Here is a 14005-nt window from a genome sequence, read left to right as displayed (position 1 = left end):
CTGGCCAATCTAGACTGAAACCTCATGAAATATACCAAGCCAAAATCACACAGGTAAGTTGTGCTTTAATTTTTGAATTCTGAATTTTTGTGAATAAGTTTAGTTTTAAGCCACTTAAAAAAAGTGGCTAAGTATTCTTTATCCCCAATGAGTTTTAAATTTAAAAATGCATGTGTTTAAAATACAGCTAAGTGAATTTATGCTATATCTCACATTACATATCCTACTAGAAAAGAGGCCAGTAAAATACTTTAACCTTGAAACCTCTTGAAACCAAGTCAACACAATAAATTAAAAATAAAAATTTTTTAAAAGAAATACTTTAACAAGGGGAATGTTAAAGCTACTTTCTCCCAAAGTCAACAAAAAGACAAGTAAGGTAATTCTTTTTTCTTTTTTTTTCAGGAATCAATCAACTGATCTAAGACAGAGAATGTGAAATTAAATCTGTAATTCCCACTGATTAATCCCACAGACATGCATATATGAGGCTGATGAGGCTGTAATCTAAAGATAACAGGGCTATGGGGTGGAAGAAGGTAACCAGCTCTCAACCAGAGTCAGAGCTGGTGCAATCCTGGCTTCATGCTGTGAACCCGTCACTAACCTGGAGAGTGAACTAAAGAAATACTGGTTAAGGTAATGACCAGCATGCTTTCCTGCCCTATTGAAATAGCACACTGTTTCTGTTCTCTTAAAGCAAATTGGTGATTAATACGATCTTTGAATTATTTCACAGACAGTACTGTGCACATGCCACCCGTCATCAAGATGACCACAGAACCAAGATTTGTTCGTCTCCAAACTCTAGTAAAAAGCATTTGGACACCAGTCTTTTAGGAAGCAAGAAGTCCTTTAATCAGGACGATGCAGGGCCTAGATGAAACATGGACTGACCAAGCGGCTCCCCCGATCTTCTCATGCCGACCAACCACACACCATACTTGGCAAAGTTCCAAAACCCTCCAATCAAACTTGCTCTGCAGCATTATTACTATGTGCTGTCCTGTTCTCCCTGACCTTAAAGTCTGCCCAGATCCCAGACCGGGGAGACAGATTTGATTGTGCCTCCTATCTCCTGAGGGTCAACTCAGCAATAAAAAACCTATTTTTTTTTCCTCCGAAGCTAATATCATAGCTTTGGCTCCTATTCATATTGGGTAGCTGGTCCCTGCTTGGTAACAATCATACTATGAAGCAGCAAAACAAGAAAGAAGACATAACTATCATAAACCATTTGAAATCATTCAAAACCATTCAGTATCTGAGCCTCAAAGTAGCCATTCTGTAGACATACACTGTCACCGAAATGACCGACCGCCTCCTTTCACTGAGCACTGTACAGAATGTAAAAGAATGTTCAGAGGTCCAGCACAGCAGCAGCATGTTTTTTGTTTTGTTTGGCTTTTTTGTTTTGTTTTAGCAAAAGAGAGAGAGAGAAAGAGAAGCAGACAGGAAGAGAGATGAGATGCATCAACTCATACTTGCAGCACCTTAGTTGTTCATTGATTGCTTTCTCATATGTGCCTTGACCAGGCGCTACAGCTAAGGCAGTGACCTTGGGCTCAAACCAATAATCATGGGGTCATGTGTGTGATGGCATGTCACCAGCCTATGCTTAAGACCCCTGCCCCTAGTTTAAGTTAGAGATTAGAGGAACTGGTTTATGAGGGGAACTGAGGTTTAACAGTTATAGCCACACCTGCAAGAGTAGAAAATATTTAACAAGCTTGGGCAAGGCTGAGGTTTAATCTTGTTGGTATCAGCAAGGTGTAGTTCTCATACTTCAGCTTTTGGCAGGAATTACAGGAAGGCAGTTTAATCTTCTTAGAACAATAGATACTTTTGCAAAATATTATGCAAGTGTGCTAATCCTTTTAAAACAATGGGTACTTTTGCAAGATACTATGCAAACGTTGTATAACTTTGTGGTTTTGTCTTTAAATACTGAGCTCTCCCCTGGCTGAGGGCCACTCTCTGCTTCCATATGAGAATTGCAGACTGACAGTCAGCTGGCCAGTGAATAAAGGCTCTTTAAATTTTAATTAATTCGGGCTTTGCCTCAGTTTCTTGCGAGTTGCACCGCAACAATGTGTATGATCCCACGCTCAAGCCTGTGACCCTGTGCTCAGGCTGGATGAGCCCCTGCTCACGCTGGTGACCTTGGGGTTTCGAACCTGGGTCCTCAGCATCCCAGGTCAATGCTCCATTCCCTGTGCCATCACCTGGTCAGGTAGTATGTTGTTATAAAAGTGGATTTAAAAGTATCTCTAGTTAATAAAAATAATTTAAAAAATTAACAACACTCTATAAGCAGAAATACTGTTTTATAATTTATTGTATCTATAAACAAACATGTAAATGCACAAAAGGATTATTTTACTGTCTTATTTTTTAAAATAAACTACGATAATAAAATATTCCAGGAACATGTCAGTAAAAAATAGGCCAAATTGTTCTAAAATTTTATCAAGGCCTGCAAGAGATTTTCTACAAGGGGAATAAACACTAATTTTTTTTTTTTTTGTTATCTTTAAATGCTACCTCTCTTTTCTGGGAGAGACAATGTTTCAAAGTGCTAGATGGTAGTTTGAGCAACAGCCTCACAGTAAAGCCACCCCAAAGAAATGGCAGTGAGAAACAATGGGGCCACACCGCCCCCAAGAGACGTTGGTCTTAGGATGCCATTGCCTTATTTCTCAAATTTCTCTTAATGAATAGTCAAACATGAAAAATACAAAGGTTAAATGACAGCAAACAGCACCCCTTCAAAGACTGCATGGTCCAACAGGCAGAGCTTACCTTCTTCCCTCCAGTCACAAACTGCTTGCAGCTGGACCTCACGAAATGTGGATGCACAGCGACAATCTGCGAGGAACAAGGACCCAGCACGAGTGTAGGAGTTATGGTTAAGGCACAGAATAAAAACTCTTTACATATTATAGGCAGCATGATCTAAAAATTACCCTTACCTATTGGTAGGAAGTAATCTATTCAGGTAATATTCTGCAACAACTGAGGATGTCTGAGTTTTGCTCTTGAATGAAAATACTTATATGGAGCCAGGTCAGAGGTAAAAGGGGAGAGTAAATTAGTCCTAGCTTCTGGATGAGTAACATCTCTGAGTAGGCACTCCCTCCTTACAGACCACACAGTGGTTGAATCAAGGCAGCAAGGTGTCACAAATGTTTGCAACTGAATTTAACTCACAGAAGGATCTCAGAAAAAGAACCCAGCTAGCTCCTTCCTTGTCCAGCATGCCTTCTAGTGACCGATGGCACCAAGGGGACCAGGTGGGGCAATGCAGCCTCACAGCCATGGTGTGTAGTTATACAAAGAGCTGTAGGACCAGGAAGTACAGAGCTAACTGATCAGGACCTTCCCTTTTACCTCCTCCCTCAGTTACTCTTCCCCAGCTTCTCATCTGCTTTCCACTCAGCCAATCTCTTCCCAACCCCTTACACAGGTTTTCTCCCAGGCTGCTCCACCCTTACCATCCCCACTCCTTTGCCAGGGTCTTTCTGAAGGTCAGTGGCACCACTCAGTGCAAGACTATCTGTAGGGCTCTCCTTCTGTGGCTGTAATCTGCCTCCATATCTTTTCAACCCCAAACCCATGTAATCACCAATACGTTTTGTTTCTTTTCTAACTTAACATATATAGTATTTCCAGGAACAACAACAACAAAAAAACAATTATACTTTCATAAACCTTCAACTAAATATATTTTATATTCTTATTGATACATTTCCATCCTCCATGGAATAAACTCCTCTTCTTACACTGTTATTAGGGCTTGTAGCATGACTCCTCGTTTTGCTAACCATACCTCCCTCCCAGGTTAGCCTTTCTTCCCTTCAACACTTTCTTAATGCACCCTAGATAACAGTGAAATCATTTATTTATTCTTCTGTTACACAGTCTTAAAACCTCTCATGAGAGTCCCTGTAGCCCTGCCTGAAGCTCAGGTGGTTAAAGCATTACCTGGATACACTAGGTTTCAGGTTTGATCCCTGGTTAGGGTACATACATGCATACAAGAATCAACAATGAATGCATAAATAGATGGAACAACAACTTGATGTTTCTCTCTCTCAAATCAATAAATAAAATAAATTTTTAAAAAGAGACCTTTTAGCATTCTTATAATATGTAACTCTAGATAGCAACTATTATTCCAGAAAGCCTCTATGCAACCCCTCCTTCCCTGCAGCTACAGGAACACAAGCCATTAGGATTACTGCCCTGAACTGTGCTGCTCCTTCATCACCCAGTTTAGCAACAGCCAGGCCCAGCTCACCCCCTGCACGCCTGTCTCACAGACAGACGTACAGGACCCTCTTCCAGGGCTGCCTGCTCTCACGACGTGGTGTATATCCCATTCCTCGCTGCTGCTCCACTAAGTATTCCCTTTCTTTGTTTTTAATCTTCCCCTCTACTGATATTTCACCATCTACCAAATCTGCAGAAATCTCCCTGGGCACTCCCTCTCTCTAGCCACTAGATGATCTCTCTTCTTCGTTAACAAACTACTTGAAAGAAGTATCTATACCAGCTGTTTCTACTTCTTTATCTTCAATTTACTTCATAATATACGTCAATCCTCCTGCTCTTGAAACTGTCTTCAGTAAGGCTTCCAGTGACTTCATAATTACCAAATGAAATGCTATTTCCATTCTTACCTCATGCTTCCCCTCTCTCTCCAGGCTGCTGCTCACCCTTTCCCTCTGGGAACCCTCTTGACTTTGGCTTCCTGATAGCACTCTTCAGGGTCTCCTCTGTTCCCCCAAACTGATTCTTCTTAGGGCCCTTGTTGTGGTTCATCCCTGCCCACTCCCCACTGCCTAAAGCTTTACCTTAAGAGTGTTCTAGAACCATCGGTTTTCTTCTCACTCTAGCTTTTAACTAGATAATTGTGGCTTCATCTTACTCAACTGTGGTTGTCAACTTTGTGTTTTTAGGGCCAATCTCTATAGTAAGCTCCACACTCATGTTCCCAAAACCTCTATAATATTTTCAATAGATGTACTACAGTTATCTACACTCAAAATCAAATCAGCAATGTCTTTACCCAAATCACCCCGTACTAAGAGCTGGCATTCCAACACCAATGCCAAAACAAGACCCTAGATTTTCCTGCATCGCCTTCATCCGTCATTACCCTCACCAATCAAACACTAAGGCTTCTTAAGTCTACCCCCAAAGGCTTTCCACATCCATTTCCTTTACTCCATCTTCAGTATCGGCATACTGCATTGCATTGCGCTTCACTTCATTGTATAGCACAGGTATTGTGTTTTAATAAACTGAAGTCAAGACTCCCCACAGCATAAAGATGATGACTTGCTTTATCAGGCTTCTTGCTTTATTGTGGTGGTCTGGAACTGAACCCTCATTATCTCCGAGGTGTGCTTACACTCACTACTGCCCTTTCTACTGAGATCCTGTAATACCCTGCCTTGGTACTGTATTAGCATTCTAAATGGCCTCTTATCCCTAGTAATTCTCTTCTTTAAACTATCCTTTATTCTGACAGCTTTGGCTTTCTAAAACACCATTTGATCCTTTCTCCCCTTTACCTGTTGATTCATAAATGTTAGAATAAACACATGAAGAAATTAAATAACCTCTTCCTTTAACAACTATAATAATCACATTAACTAACCTAACATCTAAAATTGGTCTTCCTGTCTTATGGCTATCAACCTCCCAAGCTGTAGCATGCATATATACATACACACACACACACACACACACACACACACACACATATACATATATATATAGTTGTCATAGTAATTTTTCTTAAACTTAGCTCAATTTGTCACTTCTTTGTTCTTAACCATTCAATAACTTTTCCTTGTATATAAGATGAAATCAAATTTCTTAGCCTGAATATAAAGCCATCCCCAATTTCCCTGAACAGCAACCCTGACAAGTCAGCATTTATGTACCATCTAACTAGATTATTTCCCACTTCCTGACACAATTTGAACTTTTTAGCCTCACCACTTCTATTCTATTGTTCTTCCACATGGAAAGTCAACTTCTCCATCTTCCCTGCCCATTTACAGAAGCCCAAACATCATTGTACCTAAAGCCATCACTAACAAGAATAGCTAAAAGTAACTTCTCTTAGCTTTGGACTCCTTAATATTGTTTTTACAGACAGTGTGTGTGTGTGTGTGTGTGTGTGTATGTGTGTGTGTGTCTGTCTGTGCGCACATGTAATCTCATCTAGTACAAGAATATTGCTGAGGATAAACTGAGATCACAATCACATAATATACATCATCCTGTGCTCCTGTAAAGCATCTAATAGTAGTACTAGTACATAGTGTTTAATAAATGCTTAAGAAAATTAATGAAAAATTGGTAGTACTCAAAGTATTGTAATCATTGTGGCCTTCATAGAGAAAACTAAGAAAAATTAAAACTTACTGAATACTTACTTTAATGGGACAGTCAAATGTCTCATGAAATTCTTCCCCAGAATACAGTCCAAATACTTGTACCTAAAGAGTAAAAAAGATCCTGTCATTCCACCATGATAGCAACAAAGAAGGCTGTTGAAAGAGGGAGAACACATATTTTAAAAAGGTAAAACCTTTAATAATTTAAGGCCCTGTGGTCTCTATTATACACGCAATGAAAACAATCCAAAGAGGTGAGAGTGCTCCACTGTAATTAGGTTTTTAATAGCATCTCATGGATAGACTTTCCTTTACTCACTGCACATTTCTAATTAAATGAGGCTAATTTTTAAAAATAAAACATATATGAATAGGCTACTGGTATTCTTTTATAAGCTTCCCATAGGCTATCCCTAAAGGAATTCTTTACCTTCCACTTAAAGAAAAAAGGAGCTTTGCCTGACCAGGCGGTAGTGAAGTGGACAGAGCGTCAGCCCGGGATACTGAGGACCCAGGTTTAAAACCCCGAGGTTGCCAGACTGAGCATGTGCTCACCAGCTTGAGCGCAGGGTCACTATCTTGAGAGTGGGATCATAGACATGACCCCATGGTCACTGGCTCAGCTGGAGCCCCTCAGCCCCAGTCAAGGCACATATGAGAAAGCAGTCAATGAACAACTAAGGTGCCGCAACTATGAGCTGATGATTCTCATCTCTCTCCTTGTCTGTCTATCCCTCAATCTTGTAAAAAATAAAAAAATAATAGAAGCTTCTTTTTTAAATTATACATAAATCAACCATGCAGATCAATGTGGAAAGATTAGGTAAACTTCACTTCATTTAAAATCTTATACTGAATATATTGAGAGTGTATAAATGTATGTTTTAAGTTTCTACTTATGATTGCCTCTCTTAAAGTTGTTCCAGGCTACTTTATTCATACTTAATCTTTCTGAGTTGTTTACTTTAAAAAAAACTGAGTAATACATATATTGTAAAAGGTACAATTTATAAATTTACACCTTCACAAACTTTTCTGACATAAACATGTCCCTGCAACCACCACCCAGATCAAGAAAGAAAACTCAAAAGCTCCTCACATCCATGCCCAGTAACAAACTAAGTGCTACTCTGAAATGAATCACCACAGATAAGATGTGGTGGTGTTTGAATTTTACATATATAAATGAAACCATAAGCTATTTTACGGGCTTCTTTCACTCAATATTTTCTTTGTGAGATTTACAGATACTGTTGTATATAGCAGAGGCTTATTTTTTTTCACTGTTATGCAGTATTTCAATGAATGACATTTTTGTATCATCCATCTTCCATCGATTATTAAGGTTGTTTCCAGATTGGGGCTATTATGATAATACTACAATGAACAATCTTTACAAACGTTCTGGTGCACTTATATACACATTTATACAATGAAATTGTTGAGTCAGAGGTTATGCATCTGATCACATTTCACAGAAAGCCAATTTATTCCAGAAAGTTGTTTTGCTCAATTTTCACTCTCACTAGCAGAGCGTAAGAATTCCAGGAGCCCTCAAACTTGGAACAATACTGCTCACAAAAATTAGGGGATATTCTATAGCTTCATATTCATTTTTAAAATATCCCCTAATTTTTGTGAGCAGTATATTTTCCAACCCCTGGGCTGTGTCCACTGTTTAGCTAATTTCTATAAAAGTGTTAATATTTCTTTGAAGGAATCTGGATCTCATGGCTTCTTAGTGAAAAGTTTTTAACTATAAGTTCAATTTCTTAAATAGATATAAACCTAATCTGACTTTTGATCTTTTTGTTTTAATCTTGGTAAATTGTGTGTAGTTCATTGTTGTGAGTTCAAAAAGGAAAATTTACTCATGTTATAGTTTTGGGACACAAAATCTATTCACTAAAACTAAAATCTAAAGGACACTCCATTTATTTTGTGACTACTGTTTTCAGACCCTTGTATCATGTATATTATTTGGATTCTAAGAACAACAAGCACATGGTACAATGTAACACAGAAGGAATTTGATTTGTCCTGCAGTAGTCTGTTAAAATGTATTCTCAACATGAAAATACATGTATGTCCACTACCACCTGACATTTGTTCTCATTGTTTAGAATATAAAATCACTACTTTTATATAAATGTATAAGCATAGGATGATTAAGAAGTAGGAAAGAAAGGCATTGCTTTCAGAGTTTTACTTTACCCAAAGAAAGTTTAACCTGATTGATCCCCAGAATCCAGGGAAATCAGGTAAAAGCAAGGGTGGCACTACATTATCTGAATCTTAATGGAATAAATCACTAAGTGCCAATTTACTCATGTTACTTCAGTATAGTATAAATTCATGCTGAACTAGGAAGTCTACATTATTCTAACATAAGCTATTTCCCTTCTGAACAAGAATGGAACAACACGGTCCTGTGACAGATCTTGTCTTACTACTACTAACACATCTCTAAACACTTCCACATGCTTTAGCTCAGTCTGTCTGAAACCTGACTGTGCTGCAGTTATGATAACTAGACTCCACCCTAGACAAGCTTAACTTTCTGGTGGGGTGAAACTGTACATGTCAACGCTCAGGACAGAGAGAACCGGCACAGAAAAAAACACTGCTCCACCGCATTTGGTCCTGCTAGCGACCCTGCTGGATGACAGCAAACACTACTGTGCCCGACAGTTCTGCAGAAAAATAAAAGCCTTGCCTAAGGTCACTGAAAGCAAGAAAAGTGTTCCGAGCCCTATTTTTCTACATACTGTCATTATATGAGATAGTCTAAAGTTTGCAAAAAATGAATATATCTTTCTATATAAAGTGTAAGAAAGGTAGAATAGGGGGAAAAAACATTGAAAAATCCTAAATATTTGCCAAACTAAAGTAAAGGCGAATATAAGACTTTGAATTAAACAATGCTATAACAGAGGTTTAAAAATGAAGCAGACTACTAATTCAAAAGGATAAACTTCCTTCTGCTGATCAAAAGGTAAAGGTGATTTTAAAAACAAAAGTGATATTCATTGCAGGGAGATGTATTTGAGATGTAAATAAATGACATATAAGCCTTTGGAAAAGACTGAGGTATCAGTAAATGAGAAAGTAAATATTAGGATTGTGAATTTAATAATGAACATTAAATTGTAACTGCCAGGGATAAATGATCCTTCAAAAATTATGAATCCATATTGAAGATATAATAATAGAGTGAAGAGGAGGAATGAACATAAAAGAGAACAGATCACAGTTCTCAGCGAACAGGCTGACACTCACCACTGCTCATGAGAATGAGTCAGAAGCAGAGCCCCACTGCCACACCACCCAGAGCAGAGGCTGGAGGAATGCTCACTGAGGGTGGCACAGCGACAGGAAAACTCGGAGGTCAGCCTCTGTCACTATTTTAACTGAGTGACACTGTCCTCAACTATCCTTAGCTTCTCCTTAAGTATAAAAAAATAAAACTTCACAAGACAAATCTCAAAACTTTATCAGTACAAGCAGGTTATTTGTGTAACCTTCGATGCTTCAGTTCTTTTCACTGATATGACAGCCTGGACTATTACTCACAAGTTAACTACTAAAACGAATATGATCCAGAATAATTCTCAATCATTTCTTCTCTCTCCCTCTTTATTTATCTTACCATTTTGTCAGTAAATATCATACTCATCTGTGAAAGGATCCTTTGACTGACAGCCTACATAACTTTCAGGAAGATCTCTTCTAAGAATCATATAAATGTTATAACATAGAGAGGATTCTTTTGAAAACGGTATCCCGCATAGCAGCCCTAATAACTTCTTTTAACTTTTCATCAAAATGCCCAATGAAGAAAAGAGAAAACTCAGAACTGGCCATAAAGTCAGTCCTCTGCAAAGTCCTAGCAAACTTGTCATTAACTATAAAACCACAGAGACATACAAGGACCCCAGAAGGTATGCAAGATGTTTTTACTGTCTAAAGAAAAGAAAAGTGACCCTCATGAAAGAGTAAGGAAGGTATGTATCCTCTGCAACTTTAGCATGGATTTCTATGTATTTGCTAAAAAGAGAATTGGGTGACATAGAGTGACTGTGAGTGAGGTGGCCAGTGTCAGACAACCCTCCCAATTGGTACTTCCCTTGTAACAGCCTCTCTCAAATCCCAGCTTCCAAATAACAAGAGGTCAAGAAATAGAGTAGGGATGAACATGTAAACTGTCATTCCACAAAGGGAGGTAGCTGAAGGGCCCCTCACGGGGAGCTTGCTGTTTCCATATTCCCCGGCCAGGCAGAGTGTCAGGGAGAAATGCTAAGACAGGCTCCCATTTCACCTGGGCAACTGCTTTCACTGAGTGCCTTTGGTCAGAGGAAACTGAGCTCATTAACAGGTACTCTGTATAGAGCTAAGAAGTAATTCTACAATATCCAAAATGAAAACAAGCAGGGCCAAGCACAATTAGACAGAATCTCTTTGCTAACCCAGATTTAGAAAGAGCCTTCTTGTTCTGAATGGATAAACAAGCAGCAAAAACACATGCAAGGGCTATAAAAAGAACACTGGAGAACAAAATTCCTATGACTTTGAAGGAGAAAAACCATGCTTTTAAAAATGTTTTAATAGTAACCAGAAAAGAAAGAAAAACTAGAATACTCTTTGACAACTTCAATAAGAAGTAAAGACTTCCATGAATCTGGAGCAGAAAGACAGAAGATTTTACTGATGGTGATGATGATGACAAGGATGATAATAGCTAATAATTACTATGTGTTTCTTCTGCTCCAAGTACTTTTCCAAACAATTTACATATATTAACTCATTCCTCCTAACAACCAGTGAGGTAGGCCCTATGATATAGGCAGTCTGCGTTTTATAGAGATGGAGACAGACTGAGGCACTGAGAGGTATAACTCATTTAGTGGACAGCTCACAGCTAAAACACAGTGGCAGGTAGGTAATACACTCTTAACCACTAGACCATAGTGCCTAATATTCTAACACATATAAGAAGTTGTAATTAAAATAATTAAATACATTATCAGGCTGATATGAAAGTAGAGCTGGGAAAGATAAAAAGATTTCAGGAATATTAAAAGTGCAAATGAAATAAAACTCTATTCCACAAGTAAAGTTGACACTGGAAGGAAAGCAAATCCCAAGCAGAACTCTCCCTGACAACAAAGAAACAAGAGATAAAGCCAATGAGAAAACAAAGCACGTAAGTGTAGCAGAGGGAAGGTGTACACCACACTATATGACCAATATTCTTACAACCTACATTTTAGGAAAGAGAGGAATGATGAATAATGCTTACCTATTCACCTCTTACCTGGAAGTTTAGGTGTAATAATGTGTGTGTGTGTGCGTGTGTGTGTGTGCATGCGTGCGCACGCATGCATGCATGGAAGAGGCCAGACTGCAATGGGTTAAACAATGGTTAGCAATAAAAAATGGTTACTCTAGTCTGAGAGCTCACCATGTACCTGGATGACCAAACACTCCCATGCAGGACTCCCACTGTGCCCACTGGTCAGCTGAGGAAGTGGAGGCACAGGAGGGCAAACACCATGCCTGCCACTGGGCTGGGCAGTGGGACTCCGCACAGGCAAGTGGAGTACAGAGCTCTGCTCTTAGCCTCTGCACCACACTGCCTCCAGCACTGTGAGTATTATTGAGTTTCTTTGAAGAAATGAAAATAAATGGATCTAATCAAAATCAAAACTGAAGCAAACTTTCCTGAAATGAAAACAATACTTCAGAATATGGATCAAAAGAACTTACCGTGTTCCAGACAAAATTAATGAAAGCAGACCCAAACAAGACATAGCTTAGCAAACAAGGGTTGTTTACTGTCATTGTTGTTGCTGTTACTAGTCGAGCCCGAAGGCAGGACAAGACAAAAATTAAAAAGTTTTTGTGAAAGAACTAAAGTAAACTCATCTCAGAGATGTCTAAAAAATAAAGGTCAGACAAAAGGCAGCAATATCTACAAAGTTCTGAGAGAAAATATTTCTTCCCAGAACTCTATACTAAATTGATGCCAGTTTATGTATGGAGATGATATAGGTAAGAGACCAGATAATAAACCCGGTATGTACTTATATTGGCAAGTTACCTAAAAATGCATGCCAGGAAACTGAAACCACAGACACACCCACACACACACATGCACACACACGCATGTGCAACATATGTGTGAGGATACCTCAAAATTTAGAACTCAAGCACAGAGAAGCCATAAATAAAGACAAAAATGAGCCCCCCTGAATAAACAGAGTACATTTTAAACAACTATTAGAATTATGACTTTAAAACCAGATACAAATATCACAGGTTATCTTTGAAATAGAACACAAATAATTATCAAGGAGTTCCAATTCACTTAAGAAAGAAAAATCACAATAGCCCTTTATAGATGTATTCATTAAGATATCTCAAAAACTCTGTGTAATAATCTCTGTTTGCATCATCACTAACCATTTTACCAGATCACTCTATACTAGCTACTTAATTTTCACAATACCAACTAAACCATGATAAAAGCTAGCTTACATACAATCATACACTGAAATATTTATTACTTTTAATTCTACCAATAATAAAATATTTAAGAAAATCATTTTTTAAAATGTTTCAACAGTTTGGATAATTTTCTCAATCTGTGCACATACCAACTCCTCCCTCAATCACTCTGACAGTCAGGCTCATCTCAGAATTTCAGAAGGAACTGTAAAGCCTGACTGCTTTCTGAAAAGCAAGAGTGTTCCAGTTACTATTTCAAAAAGACTCTTTAAGAAACATTAGACTTAGATACATAAAATGCATTCTTGTATGTCAAAAAGACTTCATTTTTCTTTTGTTAACAGAGTAAATGGGTATAAATCTTTTATACTGAGTACACTGTTTTTAATCTACTCATTCTAATGGTACACTGAATTCAGATCACATAAAAATTTCAAAATTAGATTAGAAAGTCTGCTCTTTTCAGTCAGGAACAGGTAAGGTTCTACCATGATTCTTAATGCACTCTTTTTTTAAACTGTTCTTTTAGAAAAGTATCTTAAATACACTGTGCATTAGAATTTTATCATTGCAAATGAACATTAGAATAGACTTCCATCGACTGAAAACCAAAAAAAGACATTCTTAAAAGTGGAAAATCAATCACCACAACCATTAAATGTCACAGCTCAACATCAGCAAGAAGCATTGATAATTGTTGGTTATATCCACTGCACAATGATGTATGTCTGCCATCGAGGAAGTGGGTGCCAGGTTTTTAGAAAACTGTACATATATTGATTTTACATTTATTTAATGTGGCCATTGTAAGACATTTTATTCTTCTTATAAACTATGATTGCTTATCAAAAGATTCTATAATTCAAGAGAAACATTCATAACTGGTGTGAAAATGAAAACCACCAACCCACAGAAATCGTGCCCACAAAATCCAATTTTGTGGATTTATTGCAGAAAGGCATTAAACCACTGTCTTGCAAGGACTGCAGACTTAGTCACTGAAGTGGAAGTGGCACAGCAGTCATGATTAAGGTGACACATCTCCCTGCCAACGCTGTTAATCACCCTAGGGGCAGTAACATTAC

At 38.1% G+C, this 14005-nt stretch overlaps 1 protein-coding gene across 1 annotated transcript in view; it reads right to left on the bottom strand.

The window, feature by feature from the left end:
• Window positions 1–14005, bottom strand: part of VPS41 (VPS41 subunit of HOPS complex) — a 266714-nt gene that overhangs the window by 160905 nt on the left and 91804 nt on the right. Inside the window, exons 6-7 of the mRNA XM_066341578.1 lie at window positions 6453–6515; window positions 2803–2868 (exon numbers count right to left, since the gene is read on the bottom strand). Coding sequence (XP_066197675.1) covers window positions 2803–2868; window positions 6453–6515 — 129 coding nt within the window. The remainder of the gene's footprint in view (window positions 1–2802; window positions 2869–6452; window positions 6516–14005) is intronic.

Source organism: Saccopteryx leptura, chromosome 6 (genome assembly GCF_036850995.1).
Source record: "Saccopteryx leptura isolate mSacLep1 chromosome 6, mSacLep1_pri_phased_curated, whole genome shotgun sequence".
NCBI classification, from domain to species: domain Eukaryota; kingdom Metazoa; phylum Chordata; class Mammalia; order Chiroptera; family Emballonuridae; genus Saccopteryx; species Saccopteryx leptura.
This window is presented reverse-complemented; position numbering and strand designations above follow the sequence as displayed.